The sequence below is a fragment of the Olea europaea genome, unplaced genomic scaffold, assembly GCF_002742605.1.
Source record: "Olea europaea var. sylvestris unplaced genomic scaffold, O_europaea_v1 scaffold3448, whole genome shotgun sequence".
NCBI lineage: Eukaryota > Viridiplantae > Streptophyta > Magnoliopsida > Lamiales > Oleaceae > Olea > Olea europaea.
Genome location: NW_019253548.1, coordinates 26,530 through 42,258, shown reverse-complemented (window position 1 = coordinate 42,258; position 15,729 = coordinate 26,530). Strand labels below are relative to the sequence as shown.

The 15,729-nt window shown below is 35.6% G+C and overlaps 3 protein-coding genes across 4 annotated transcripts; all 3 read left to right on the top strand.

Moving 5' to 3' along the window:
• Positions 1-3,555: 3,555 nt before the first annotated feature.
• On the top strand, positions 3,556-5,288 carry LOC111386181. The gene is made up of 2 exons (XM_023010636.1): positions 3,556-4,982; positions 5,105-5,288. Exons 1-2 carry the CDS (start codon positions 3,556-3,558, stop codon positions 5,286-5,288), a joined length of 1,611 nt encoding a protein of 536 aa, XP_022866404.1.
• Positions 5,289-11,801: 6,513 nt separating this feature from the next.
• On the top strand, positions 11,802-13,642 carry LOC111386184 (probable beta-1,4-xylosyltransferase IRX9). Its single transcript, XM_023010638.1, has 3 exons — positions 11,802-12,777; positions 12,859-13,093; positions 13,314-13,642. Exons 1-3 carry the CDS (start codon positions 12,101-12,103, stop codon positions 13,428-13,430), a joined length of 1,029 nt encoding a protein of 342 aa, XP_022866406.1. The 5' UTR covers positions 11,802-12,100; the 3' UTR covers positions 13,431-13,642.
• A 769-nt stretch (positions 13,643-14,411) lies between these two features.
• Positions 14,412-15,573, top strand: LOC111386182. Of its 2 annotated transcripts, XR_002701174.1 has the most exons (3): positions 14,412-14,612; positions 15,124-15,397; positions 15,505-15,547. XR_002701174.1 is itself a non-coding variant. In XM_023010637.1 (2 exons), the coding sequence occupies exons 1-2, from the start codon at positions 14,543-14,545 to the stop codon at positions 15,390-15,392; spliced, it is 339 nt and encodes a 112-aa protein (XP_022866405.1). In that variant the 5' UTR covers positions 14,412-14,542; the 3' UTR covers positions 15,393-15,573. The 2 variants fall into 2 exon arrangements, 1 of the variants encoding a protein (XP_022866405.1); XM_023010637.1 differs by having other exon boundaries at positions 15,124-15,573.
• Positions 15,574-15,729: the final 156 nt, after the last annotated feature.

Here is a 15,729-nt window from a genome sequence, read left to right as displayed (position 1 = left end):
TGTTATTCCTCCCCCAAATATATTTATATGGCCCATGGGAAAACAAAATCAAGCCAGTATACAACTTCTTCATCGTTAAAAAAAAAAAACCTAATGAAAACAGCAGAAGAGACACAAAGTATCTGAGAACCAAGTACCTTGAACTGAAAACAAGTAAAGAAATTCAGATGAGGGGGACATGTTATCCAGAATAAGTCCAACGTAGCAACTAGCAAGTAAACAAATTTCACTAACAAGTTAATAGTGCAATATATCAAACATCCAATTAAAAGCCCTAACTTAATAGAAATTGCACTTTTATGTAAATGCAAGAGAACTGTGAAAATTCCTATATAAAATAAGACCTTGGGGCTTGGAATGATCAGGAGGAGGGACAGGAGACATGTCCCATGTTGAACGAAGTCGTTTTCGGGGCCGCTTATCCTGCTTCTCTAATGGGAACCCTCCTCCATCTGCGTTTCCATTCTCATCGAAAATTTTCAAAATTCAACGAATATATTTGGATCAAAAGAATAATATTTAAAATAGTTAGCTCATGTTTTTAATTTCAACATTTTTTATATTAGATTTGAAATTTTGGATTTATAATAGATATGAGGGAATTAGGGCCCGGGTGCTTTTTCATCAGATTTTGCCATTTTCAATTTGGAAAATTCTACGTGTACATTATGATATTACGAGAGTGTTCATAATATACATGTAAAATTTCATGATTGAAGGATTGAAAAAACTATTTTCCAACTCTCCAATAATGTCATACCGGTTGTACATTTTTGACATCCTTACGGACACCATAATATAAATGTAGCATAACCCAAAAAATTATTCAAAAATTAAAATTGGTTAGTGTAATTTTGAATGCATTTCGGTGAATTTTGATTATATTTATTAAATTCTATTTAAATTTCACTATCTAACAAATTTATTTGTACACATATTTTATTCAAAACTAACTCTTAAATAAAAAAAAAATATATTAACTATAAACAAAAGAATTATTATAAATTAACTAAAAAAATTATTTATAAAGTTAAAAAAATACTTAATAACTAAAAAATTTACTTATAAAATAAAATTTTGCTTTTGTGTAAAAATTGTTTATGAAATATATATTACTAACAAGACAAAAATTCGCGTATAAAATATAAAAATTACTAAGTAAAAATCACTTGTGTAAAAAATTATTAAAAGTACAAAAATCAACTTATAACTAAAAAAATTACTTATTAGAAAACATTTTAATTTAAAAATACCTTATATATAAAAAATCACTTATAAGTAAAATATCACTTAAAAAAATTATAAAATGAGAATTTCGCTAAAGAACATATATGTAATTTTATTCTTTTTAAAAAAAAAAAACTCAAAATAGCTATATTATAAATTCATAAGCATAGGTTGAACTATTTTAAAATCACTACTACAAATCATTCGAAAACAAACCCTTCATAGACGTTCAAAATTGATGCTTTTAAAAAATAAAAAATAAAAAAAATACCATAACCAATTCCAGAACTCCCTAATAGACCCTTAGTGGAAAATGGCCGACCATCAACAGCTTAACCAAAAAGGTCTTTGACTCCCTAAATTTCCATTATAATATAGAAAAACTTCACTCAATCTATCCCTCTCTTGTATAATTCCCACGTAGGCCATGAATTCATAAAGGTCATAAAGAATTTCATCACCAAACACCGACCACAAATAGAAGGTTATTCAATTCTTGCAATCAAAATTGTATGCGATTGCCATCAGAGTAGTCTCTAAACAAGTGCAGGAAGTCTTATTTCAACGATTGAATTTGACTTGTCTACCTTTTTTCAAATTTCTAGTTGTTTTTTCTCATTTATTTCGTTTAGGTTGGAAATTATTGTTTTATAATATAAATTGGTGTTGGACAATGTAAATTTGAGTTTAACTCAGTGCATTATAATTTAACCTTGAGTTTGAATTTTGGGTTCACGATCTTTACCAAATATAAGGGTCGATGAGAATTTTATAGATGGTTGGGTGTTCGTTACACATTGAAACTTTTAAGTCAATAGTTGACGAGAATTGTTCCTCACCGACCCTTCTAGTTGGTGAGATAATTCATTTTATAGACTTTACTTAACCGATCCTATATTAGAGAAGACAACCTCTATCGAAAACATAAGAAAAGTATTAAATGCTCTAGATGTAGATCATAAAAAGTAATTGCCTCGTCCACGCCTACAAAAATTCATTCACATAAGATGCACGTTGCTCTCCGACTAGATCATTGGCATTATGTTGTTTTGGCTTATGATGAAGTGTATAAGGGATTAGAGTTTATGACAAAATGGAACCATCACAAGGCAAAAGTTGGCAAAAAGGGGCAAATGATTTCATGATGACTTTGAGTTTGCTTGTTTTTGACAAATCGCTAGTGTAATTTGATTGGAGTCGAGCCAAGGAATAAAACTCAGCGCCTTCGGCCCAAACGCAAGGCCAATTTCGGGCAAAATTCATCGTTTAGGCTCTCGTTTAATCGTTTTTGCTATTTATGGTAATTTTCATTTTTTGCAATATCTCTTTCCATGAAATTCGGATTTAGATTCCGTTTGTTGGGGGATGATCCTGAAGATAAGTATTTTCAATCTTAGTAATAATATCATATTTTTCATTTTTGGAAAAAAAATATCTTTATTTTATTTTATTTTTCAGATTCTCCTAGGTTTTTCTTCTATTTAATCAGTTGTAAGTCCTTAGAGGCAGCAGTTCTTGAATTCAATAAAATCTTCCTTGAGAATTTTTTCAATTTGTGATTGTTCATTTTTCCTATAATATTTCCGCTACGTCAGTTGGTATCAGAGCCGAAATCGTTCCTTCACCATGCCGCTAAGGAGACGTCCTGAAGCCCGTGATGCCCCGGTAGAGGAGATACATAGACGTGATGAAGTTGCACAGTTACGTCAACAAGTGAAATTGCTGACACGGCAGATCGCTGCGCTTATGCCACAGCAACCTACGCCTACAGGTCAACAACTTGGGGATTCCGATGATGAGAATCCGTTTGCACCGCTTGAACAACCATTGGATCTGCCAGTTCACCGGAGAAAGGGTGGTCAGGAGGACAACCGACGTTGGGAATCAGGATTTAAGGTGGATATTCCAGAATTTCATGGTGGGTTGAGTCCAGAGGAATTCTTGGATTGGGTGACTGCAGTGGAGGAGGTCTTGGAGTTTAAAGAGGTTCCTGCCGATAAATGTGTGCCTCTCGTTGCAACGAGGCTTCGTGGGCGAGCAGTGACGTGGTGGCAGCAGACTAAGGTGATAAGATACAGGCTGGGGAAACCTAAGCTTGCATTGTGGGACAAATTGAAGAAACATATGAAGAAACAATTTCTGCCTTACAATTATATACGGACCATGCACCACCAACTGTAAAATCTGCGTCAAGGTGGGAAAACGGTTAGTGACTATACCACTGATTTTTATATGTTGATTACGAGGAACGAGATGATGGAGACGGAGGAGTAGTTGGTGTCACGGTATGTGGGTGGTCTTCGTCCCGAAATACAGGATACTCTCAATATGTTTGATCTTGTGACAGTTTCTGAAGCACATCAGAGGGCAATACAGATAGAGAAGCAACAGTCCAGGAAAACTACTAGTCCTTTCATTGTAGGGAGTTCTTCTAGTAACTCACAACGGCAGGTGGCACGACCTGGTAATCCTACTCAATCTGGTCCTCCTAGAACAAATCCTGCCCAACAACCAACACGTCCTGGGGTTGGTATTCGTTGTTTTAGATGCGGAGTTACAGGCTACAGGCAGTCTGAGTGCCCAAAGAATTCGCGCAGGCGACTCTTTGTTGATGAGGGAAATGGCGATTGTGAAGGTCCACCTGTATTTGATGGTGAGGGCGGAGAAGAAGTAACAGAAGAGGAAGAGTTTGTGGTTGGTGATGTGGGTCAGGCACTGGTGGTGAGGAGGAGTTTCCTGACTCCTTTGGAGAATAACACTGATTGGTTGCGTAATAATATCTTTCAATCAACATGTACTGTTGGAGGGAAGGTGTGCAAATTTATTATTGATTCTGGTAGTTGTGAGAATGTTTTGGCTGAGGAAATCGTTAAGAAGCTGGGTTTGCAGACTGAGAAACATCCCAAACCTTATAAATTAGCCTGGCTGAAAAGAGGCAATGACGTAGAAGTGTCTCAACGTGCTAGAATTAGCTTCTCCATCAGACCTACCTATAAGGATCAGGTCTTATGTGATGTAGTAGAGATGGATGCATGTCATTTACTATTAGGGAGGCCGTGGCAGTTTGACAGGCACTCACTGCATGATGGATATACCAACACGTACAACTTTCTGTTTGGGGGAAAGAAAATTGTGTTACTTCCGGATAAGGGTTCAGTACAGATAGTTGGGAACAATGCCAATTTACTGACCAGAAAGAAGTTCGAGACAGAGATGGAGGAGTCTGGAGTAGTGTATGTGCTGATTGGAAAGTCGGTTGACAGTAAGCATGAAGTCCCTCTCGCAGTTCAGCCATTGCTAAAGGAGTTTCATGAAGTTTTCCCAGAAGAGCTTCCTGATGGACTACCACCACTACGGGATATTCAGCATCAGATTGACTTGGTGCCTGGAGCTGCCCTACCTAACCGGGCACATTACAGAATGAGCCCCACTAAGCATGAAGAGTTGCGCAGGCAAGTTGAGGAGCTTCTGGCAAAAGGACACATCAGGGAGAGTCTTAGTCCTTGTGCTGTTCCCACTCTTCTCACACCGAAAAAGGATGGCACGTGGCGCATGTGCGTGGATAGTAGGGCAATCAATAAGATTACGGTGCGTTACCGCTTTCCTATTCCCCGCCTAGATGACTTATTGGATCAGCTTACCGGTGCTTGTGTGTTTAGTAAGCTTGATTTGAAGAGTGGGTACCATCAGATTAGGATCAGACGTGGGGATGAGTGGAAGACCGCATTTAAGACGAGGGAAGGATTGTACGAGTGGTTAGTCATGCCCTTCGGCCTCTCAAATGCGCCCGCACATTTATGCAGGTTATGAATCAGGCTCTTTGCCTATTCATCGATAAATTTGTTGTGGTCTACTTTGATGATATTTTAATTTATAGTACTAACGATGATGAATATGTTCGGCACCTTCGAGAAGTTCTTTCAGTTCTTCGAAGGGATAAATTCTATGCTGCAGTGAAGAAGTGTTCCTTTCTCATTGATAATGTGGTGTTCTTGGGTTATGTGGTGTCGAAGGTGGGGTTAGCAGTTGATACATCTAAGGTAGAGGCGATAAGTCAGTAGCCACAGCCCAAGATTGTCACTGAGATAGGGAGTTTTCATGGCCTTGCTTCCTTCTATCGCAGGTTCATACTGCATTTCAGTAGCATCATGGCACCAATTACAGATTGCATGAAGGATGGTAGGTTTCAGTGGACTCACGAAGCAGAGTCTTCTTTCCAATTGATTCAGCAGAAGTTGACTACTGCTCCAGTTTTGGTGTTGCCTGACTTTACCCAACCATTTGAGTTGCATTGTGATGCTTCGAAAGTGGGTATTGGTGGTGTGCTGAATCAGAACAACCGCCCTGTTGCATATTTCAGTGAGAAGCTTTCTGGCTCGAAGTCTCGGTATAGTACTTATGATGTGGAGTTCTATGCAATAGTCCAGGCCGTTCGACATTGGCGTCACTATTTGTTCCATAAGGAGTTCATTTTGTATACGGATCATGATGCCCTTAAGCACCTTGGTACTCAGGATAAGGTTTCTGCTCGACATGCCTCTTGGATTGCTTATCTACAGCAGTTTACGTTTGTGATCAAGCACAAGGCAGGTGCCCTTAACAAAATTGCGGATGCGTTGAGTAGGCGCCAAACGCTCCTTATAGAAATGCGAGTGGAGGTTCCAGGTTTTGACAGGTTGTGTGACTTATATGCTACTGACCCATACTTTTCTCATGTAGTCCAGAAGTTGCAGGAGGGTGTACAGTTGGAGTTTACATGGGTTGATGGTTTTCTTTTTCATGGCAATCAGTTGTGTGTTCCAGAGGGTAGTTTGAGGTTGAAGATCATTCAAGAGTTGCATAATGAGGGCCATGTAAGTCGTGACCGAACATTGCAGCTTGTTGTTGCTTCTTACTTTTGGCCATCATTGCGCAAAGATGTCAGCAAGTTTGTAGAGCGTTGTCGGGTTTGTCACTTAGCTAAGGGCAAAGCGACCAATGCGAGCTTGTATATGCCCCTACCTATCCCAACCCAGCCTTGGATAGATGTGAGCATGGATTTCGTTGTGGGACTTCCCAGGACCCAGCGTGGTTTTGATTCAATCTTCGTAGTGGTTGATCGATTTTCAAAAATGGTACATTTCATCCCCTGCAAGAAGACTACAGATGCTGTCAATGTAGCCTTACTGTATTTTCGTGAAGTTTATCGCCTTCATGGACTGCCTACATCTATTGTGTCCGATCGGGATACTCGTTTTCTCAACCAATTCTAGCGCAGCTTATGGCACTTTGTGAATACACGACTGGACTTCAGCAGTGCATATCACCCTCAAACAGATGGTCAAACAGAGGTTGTTAACCATTCCTTAAGTGATTTACTACGTTGTTTGGTTGGTGATCACATCAAGTCTTGGGATCAGAAGTTGTGTCAAGCAGAATTCGCTCACAATCATGCTGTTAACCGAAGTACAGGTTTTAGTCCGTTCCAGGTGGTGTATGGCCTTGTTCCTCGTGGTCCTCTCGATCTGGTTCCAGTTTCTACTTCTGTTAAAATGCATGGTAAGGCCCAAGACTTTATTTAACAACTGCAGCAGGTTCACTCATAGGCTCATGATCAGCTGCTGTCGCTGAGTATAAGCGTGCTGCGGATCTCAAACGCCGACATATTGAGTTTGAGGTAGGTGAGTTTGTTTGGGCGGTGTTAACAATGGATCGTGTTCCTGCTCATGAATACAAGCTTACTGCGAAGAAGATTGGTCCATTGGAGGTCCTTGAGAAGATCAATCCGAATGCTTACTGTTTAAAACTGCCCAGCCATATTCGTACCTCCGACGTGTTCAATATCAAGCATTTGGTGCAATTTCATGGTGATAATTCTGATGATGATGATGAAACTCCTTTCCCGTCAAATTCGAGGGTGAATTTTTCCCATCCTGGGAGAATGATGGAGTGCATAAGGGATTAGAATTCATGGCAAAATGAGACCATCACAAGGCAAAAGTTGGCAAAAAGGGGCAAATAATTTCATGATGACTTTAGGTTTGCTCTTTTTGGCAAATCGCTAGTCTAATTTGATTGGAGTCGAGCCAAGGAATAAAACTCAGTGCCTTTGGCCCTGACGCAAGGCCAATTTCGAGCAAAATCCATCGTTTAGGCCCTCGTTTAATCGTTTTTGCTATTTATGGTAATTTTCATTTTTTGCAATATTTCTTTCCATGAAATTCGAATTTAGATTCCGTTTGTTGGGGGATGATCCTGAAGATAAGTATTTTTCATCCTAGTAATTATCTCATATTTTCTATTTTTGGAAAAAAATATCTTTATTTTATTTTATTTTATTTTCCGGATTTTCCTAGATTTTTCTTCTATTTAATCAATTGTAAGCCCTTTGAGGCAACATTTCTTGAATTCAATAAAATCTTCCTTGAGAATTTTCTCAATTTATGACTGTTCATCTTCCCTATAATATTTTCGCTACGTCAGTTTCTAAATTTAGTGAACATTGAGGAACTGTGATTTCGGTTAGGGGACATAAAGGTTGTATGGTACTTCTTATTCAGGTTTATCCTCGTTATAGGGCTAAACTCTCGAAATGAAAAAATAAGTTACGCCTAAAGTTCAACAGACCAAAAGATTGTTGAATGAATATTTGGAGGCATGTCTACGGTTACTCCTAAGTAGTTGAAGACTGCATTTGGTGGTTTCATAATCATGATGGATAAATATACGTTCAAACTGGTATTTATCTTAAATAGCAGTTGAGATGCAAACCCCACGAGACATTAAATTTCCATTGTAATGATGATGAACCCCTAATTGTTCTGCCTCTTGCTCTCGTCAATACCTTTGAATCTGAACATTTTTGTGTGTAAGGAAAAAACCCTGAGCAATTTGGTTGACCATGGTATAACGAACATGATTTTACCTTAACAAAGCACAGTTCTCCAACGGTGCAACAAACAAATATAAACTTAATTTTTTTGGCAATATGGCATATTTTAATTTTATCTTGCTGCCGTGAAAGAAAGCAAAAGTTGCCGTCAATGGAAAAGTTGTGCCCTATCACATGTTGAGGGGGAAAAAAAGAAAAAAATTAAATTTATTTTTTGTGGTGGAATAATAATTTTTTTAATTAAAATGTATATTGAAATCCTAAATATGTAATTTTACTTAGGGCTATTTAAGTAAATATGAAAAATGCTAAAAATTGTAGTACACTTAGAGCTTGTCTGTCTCCCATTTTGGGAGAAAATATAGAGTTTTGAATGGTAGTTTTTAGAGAACGTGTGATTAAAATTTTAAAAAAAATTTATTGATTTTTGTGTAGAATATTTTATTGTGTAAATGTGTGATGAAAAATTTTACTGTAGAAATAATTTATTTTGTTAAAGGATAACAAACAAGGCATTAATAAAATTTGTAGTGGTAATATAATTATAATTAAAAATATTTTTTAAAAAAAATGTGAAAGGAAAATGGAGCTGTTAATCTTTCCCATCCCACCCTTAGGATGCCGCGGTAGTTGGAAGCAGGCCCAATTCTGACGCGAGGCAGATGAGGCTTGCGACTCAAGCCCAAGATAGTAAGGGGACCAATTTATTTATTTTTAATATCAAAAGAAGCCTAGAAGGCTTGCAGAAGGGAATGGGACATAATTTACTGTAATGTCAAGAATATTTTGTATAAGGTTTCGCATAAAATAAAAACAAGGGATGGGGACGTAACTTTTATACAATAACTGCACATCAGAAGCCCAAAAGGACTCGGTCTGGCAGTGCTTATGGTTTGGGAATGATAATGGAGGATTCAGCTGAGGTTTTTAAAAAAAATGCTATAAATAAACTCGTGGAGAGCTTGAATGGTGATATTAGGGAGTTGAGGAAGACGCATGAGGCAGAATTGGAAGGACTGTTTAGTGCTCAAGTAGTTTTGAAAGAAGGTTTGAAGGTGCCAAGGTATTCTTTGAATTTTTATTTTTTATGTTCTTTTTCCTTTTTAATATTAAGAAAAAAAATTATTGTTTGCTGGCGAACAATTCGGTTGATACTTAAACGAAAATAATAAATTGCAGTGAACAATTCAGGTTGGCATTGCCTTGGTTCTTTAGTGGCGGGTGCGGAGGATGAAAATAACAAATCTATTTTCATAATTTTAGTTTCTAAAGTTTTGTTAATATTCATTTTTAGCATCTCTTTACTGCCCTAATGGGTTTGGCATCGGTTAACACACTAAATAATGGGAGGAATCTCGGCAATTTGTGGGTGGAGACTCCAATACAGGTGCCGGCCACTGTGGATTTGCAAGGCTTAGTGCTTGAATCACTCTTTTAACTAGTGATTACCATTTAGGCATTTACCAATTGGACATCATGATCTGTTACTTCACTTCAAAGTTCAAACCATATTTTATCCATTGTTTTGTTCATAAATTTGTATTTACCTAAGGCATGTTAAGACACATTTATGAATTTCTACATTTAAATGTATGATTATCTACTAATTGTAGGAATTGAATCAATTGATTTGAATAACTTCTTACAATGCGACAATGCTCTAAATTTAATTTTACTTAAATTTGATAATGTGTAAGTTAAACTATCATAATAACTATTTAGAAATAAAAAGCACAATCAATTTTGTATCAGATCACAAATATAAAAGGATCTTAAGTAGTGTATAAATCTTTGATTCTATTTAAATTTTTATTCCAAACTTAATGAGTTGCGACGATTGAATTGTCAAGGGTGTAATTTCATAATTTTCGTCGAAATTCCACTTCTCAGTAAGCAATGACTTGTCCTAACTTATTATTGAAGATATTGAAAAATGTTTGAAGCCTTATCGACTTATATAATTGCGGTCTGATCGACTTATATGATTAATTATTGTAGAATGAACAATTGTACAGGCGCACATAGTAACTATATTGAAAACAATAATGGTGAAATGATTGAGATATTTTGTAATTGTTTTTTAGGTTCATCACTGGACATTAGATATAGACTCATATGCTATGTCTCCTAAATATGATAATATAAATCTTTTTTATAATATATTTGATGGTTGTTTTAATGTTAGTTTTAAGTTAGTAATATGTCGCATAATATACTTTTGAATTTTACATTTATGTTGATTTCGTTCGAGGGCCTAATTTATGGAATTTGCTTCAAGCCCCGACAATCACAGGATCGACCCTGGCTGGAAGAGCACCATTGCATCCTTCATTAAGCCTATATGGCAACAAGCTTGTCCCAAAAACCAAGTACTAAAAGGAAAAAAAGGGAATCAGTTCCAACTCGCTCCATGCCTCTACCCAATCAAGTCATTTAATATTCAAGAAGAAAAAAGAATGTCAATAGAAGTTCTGGTTTCGAAAAATTGTAATTAATTCAAATTGCAAACAGATTTTGACTTTTTAATAAATAATTTTGGGTTAACAGGAATAGAACCCAGAATCAAGGATAGTCATTACGACTGTCTTGCGGCGGATGAGAAGCTTAATGTGGCTTAGTAGTTGAGAGACTCTTTCACTCTTTTATTTGGGGAGTGTTTGGGGATGATTTTTATCCCCAGTAAATCTATTAAACGAATTTGTCATCGGACCAGCAAATGCTTTCACAACGAAATGCCCTTGGAAAGCAGCGACGATGACGAGTGGTTGTGGTTGTGGAAGAAGGCACCAACGGTGGCGAGTTGATTTGGTTGGATTGGGTTAGGGGATAAGGATTGGGGAGTGGGGGGGGGGAGGGGGTGAGGCCTTTTCCGTTTTTTAATTATTTTATGTGGTATAATGACAAATTTACCATTTTGCCCTTTTTAGATTTGGTCAAAAGACATTTTCTTGATCAACTAATGATCAAAATTTGGACCCCATGTGCTAAGTTTTCCAAGGTTTGGGATTATCGTTAGCATAAATTGAAGGTTATGATAAAGTCTGCAAAAAACTCAAATGTTTGGGACCGGTGCTACTATTTTCCCTTTAACTTATTTAAATTATATTTGAATTGATTGACCATCAATAATATAAAAAAATTATGTTAAAAAAAAGATGGAGAGATAAATTAATAAATTTTCGTTTGGGTGGGGTTGGGGGATAGGGTTTGGGGGGGGGGGGGGGGGAGGGGGTGAGGCCTTTTCCGTTTTTTAATTATTTTATGTGGTATAATGACAAATTTACCATTTTGCCCTTTTTAGATTTGGTCAAAAGACATTTTCTTGATCAACTAATGATCAAAATTTGGACCCCATGTGCTAAGTTTTCCAAGGTTTGGGATTATCGTTAGCATAAATTGAAGGTTATGATAAAGTCTGCAAAAAACTCAAATGTTTGGGACCGGTGCTACTATTTTCCCTTTAACTTATTTAAATTATATTTGAATTGATTGACCATCAATAATATAAAAAAATTATGTTAAAAAAAAGATGGAGAGATAAATTAATAAATTTTCGTTAAAAAATAAATAAATAGTCAAAATATAGAACATTGTTGGAGTACATAAAAAAAAAAAATTACTTTCTAAATTTGAAGATATTTTCTAATATGTATAAATGCTCTTTAAAGAGTCTTTTGCATCCAATTCACACACATTTTACTTGATTTTTCCATTTTTTCCCCTTCAAATTTTTAGGCGATGAATATGCATCTCAACCACCCTTAGGTGCAGCAAGCAATTCAGTCCTCCTCCCATGATTCTCTTTCTGTTTCTTTTACTTCAAGTGATGACTCTGTGAAGCAAACCCTCCAATCATAAACATCTAGGCTTGAAATATCAATCGACTGTCTGTTGCCTCCTTCCATTACCATAACCTCCATATCATATATCTTCATTAAACCCCACAAAAGCAATTAGAAACATATACTGGAAAAGACAGATTTTAGAATACTTCAGATCAATATGGGATCCTTGGAAAGATCAAAAAAGAAGGTTCAATTATGGAAGAAAGCTATTGTTCATTTCTCGTTATGTTTCATCATGGGATTCTTCACAGGCTTTGCTCCAACAGGCAAGTCTTCAATATTTTCTAATGAAGTTGCAATCTGGAATAAACCGTTAGAATTTTCACCACCGCCTGTGGAAGTGTTAAACCCTGAGAAAACACAGAATTTTACCACAAGGGAATTGGAAGAAACTGCAATCTCTACTGCACCAGAGGAATCCCGTGATGCAGGAAACCTTAAAAACCCCAAAGAAGAAACAATAAACAACGGTGAGTTAAATCCGAGGAGGCTTGTAATAATTGTTACTCCTACAAGCAAGATGGATAGGCTTCGAGGGGTGCTTCTTAGGAGGCTAGCAAACACATTGAAATTAGTTGCTCAACCACTGTTGTGGATTGTCGTGGAGCAGTTTTCGGATTCTGCAGAGGTTTTGGAGATATTAAGAAATACAGGAATCATGTATAGGCATGTAGTGTTCAAGGAGAATTTCACTGATATACATGCTGAAATGGATCATCAAAGAAACCTTGCTCTTAATCACATTGAGCATCATAGGCTGAATGGAATTGTGCATTTTGCCTCACTTTCAAATGTATATGATCTTAGCTTCTTCCAAGAGATTAGAGCAATAGAGTATGTTTTCTTCATCATTTCTCAATCTTGCAACTTCTATTAAGATTATTACTAATTAAAGCCTAGAGGATTATATTTCAGGGCATTTGGGACATGGCCAATAGCTAAACTATATGCCAACAAAAAGAAGGTAACTATAGAAGGACCTGTATGTGATTCGTCAGAAGTTATAGGGTGGCATTTGAAGAAAATGGAAAATTCAACAGATACAACAACTACACTTCCAATTCATATTTCAAGTTTCGCATTCAATAGCTCTATTCTTTGGGATCCAGAAAGATGGGGGCGCACTTCATCTGCTCAACGTGACTCACAGGTAAATTACAAGTCGTCACGTAATAAATTCAGTTGTTGGTATATATCTTAATAACTCAAGCTCGTTTATGATATCAGATGTTTTAATAAATATATTTTCAATTAATGTTTTATTTTGACGTGTTTCTATACTTTGATGTATCTTTGGGTAATGTAGTGAAGGGTAGAACGAGATTAAATCTATTGCAAATGTGAATTTATTGGTTTTAATTTACTTGCAGAATATACTCAAATTCGTGAAAAAGGAGGTTCTTGAAGAGGATACCAAGCTGAAGGGAATTCCTCAAGAGGGCTGCTCCAAAGTTTTGCTATGGAATCTCCATATTTTTAAATCATAAAAGCGCGTTTATCTCTATAAAAAAGTGCTTCAACATGTGACGTGAAATAGAAATATCATAGATTTGGGTTTTGAAGCCGCACCCCAACTCCACAAGTAAAACTAGCATAGCATAAACTCATAATATGGGGAGGCTGATCGATGATTTTTCCTAAATGGAGTTTATTTTTTCATTTTTTTCTTGTTGTAAATCATAAAATTATATTCTTTTTATGTCTTTTTTCAATTTTGTGATGGATTATGGATAGAGCAGTTTGTTTTTTACAATCAAATCTAAAAATTCTACACAACCACAATTTTGCTTGTAGTTCTTGGATTTTAAATAAAACATCATCCCGCTCTATATATTGATATTATTAGCCACTCAATTTTTTTGATTAATCATAAAATTTCCTAAATGAATCACGACAAAATAATATGGACGATGTGGGGCAAAGATTTTTTTTTTTTCGATAATTCCAAAAAAAAATCAGAATAAAATATGATTTGATTCATTTTATTGATCGAATAATTAATTGAGTTAAGGAAAAAATCATTGAAGAGGAAGAAAATATATTTTGGATACCTTTTCAAAAAAGGGCTATGTTAATTTCTTGTTAAGTATTTTTTTATTAAAAAGAAAATACCAAATATTTTCGAAAAAATAATGTCATGGGTGCTCACACACGTAATCATTTCTTATCTATAGTTACTAATTTAACGAATTAAATAAAAGTTCTATAGATGAATGATTTCTTTGGTACCATTTTGAACTTCTTTGTGTAAAAGTAAAAGTTCAATTTTATTATAAAAATGATATATATTTTTTAATTTAAATTTAATATAACGTAGATAACTAGAATTGGAGTACCATTTACTTTTTCCTAAATTTTACCACTTTCATCGGAAAGGAAAGAAATTGAGGAATAGAATTATAGAACTCACGTGGACCCACAGTTGAAAGCCACAAAGAGGGCTTATAAATACCCTTCACTTCAACACTTCTTAACTCCAATCTTCACTTCTATTGTCAGTCTCGCTCTCTCTCAAACATCCAATCTTCACTTTTGTTGTCATTCTCGTTCTCTCTCGCACAAATCAGAAACACTTCTGCTTAGATTTGATTTCACAAACATGGTGATTATACCACCTTCATCCTACTCCACCGCACCCCGCAAAAAACTTCCATTGCCGAACTTGAAAGGTAAGTACAAATCCTTATTTTTTGGTTTACATTCAATTTCTTGATCCTTATTTCTTGGTTTACATTTGATTTCTTGTATCTCGTTTTACTTATGCTAATCCATCTTGTTAAATCCATATTTTTTTGGTTTACATTCAATTTCTTGATCCTTATTTCTTGGTTTACATTCGATTTCTTGTATCTTGTTTAAGTACGACATTAAATCCTTATTTCTTGGTTTACATTTGATTTCTTTAATATATATATATATATATATATCTCATTTAAGTACAATGTTAAATTCTTATTTCTTGGTTTACATTCAATTTCTTGATCATTATTTTTTGGTTTACATTCGATTTCTTGAATCTTGTTTTATTTATGCTAATCCATCTTGCTTAAGTACGATATTAAATCTTTATTTCTTGATTTACATTCAGTTTCTTGACCCTTATTTTTTGGTTTACATTCGATTTCTTGAATCTTGTTTCTTTCTTTTTCCCCCACTCTAATGCCAATCTATCTTGTTTAGATGTCGCGAAAATATCTCCATCTTCACCGTCTTCATCGCCATCCTCCACAACTTCCGGTACCGCACCTCTCCTTGGTCATTCACCACAACATTCTGCACCCAAAATGAATAAAAAACCTTCAAAGATGCGAAAGTGGCTACGAAAGATTCACATGCCGAAAATATTAAAAGGGTTCAACGTGATCAAGATGACTCCACCAACTAATAACAACAGTGGATGCAATTTGCCGCCGATTGCGCCCCTTGTCTGTCCGTTATATATACCGTAGTGAAGGTATATATCGTTCCCTTATTTGAATAGAGTTTTTTTTTTCTTTTTTTAAAATCATTTTTTAACTAGCGTACCAATAGAAATTTTTTTGTCCTTGTTTAACTCCGTAGGTGGCCTCGAGTAAAGATTGGAAAATCTAAGGAAAAAAAAAAAGAAAAAGAAAAAAAATGAATAATCAAAAAAAAAAAGTGAAAAATCGAAAACTGAAAATATCATAAAAATGAAAAATCTAAAAAATAAAAAAAGAAAACTGAAAAATCTAAAAAAAAGAAGGGGGGGGGGGGGGGGGGGAATTAAAAAAAAAGAAAAAAAAAAAAAAAAAAATGTTTTTTTTT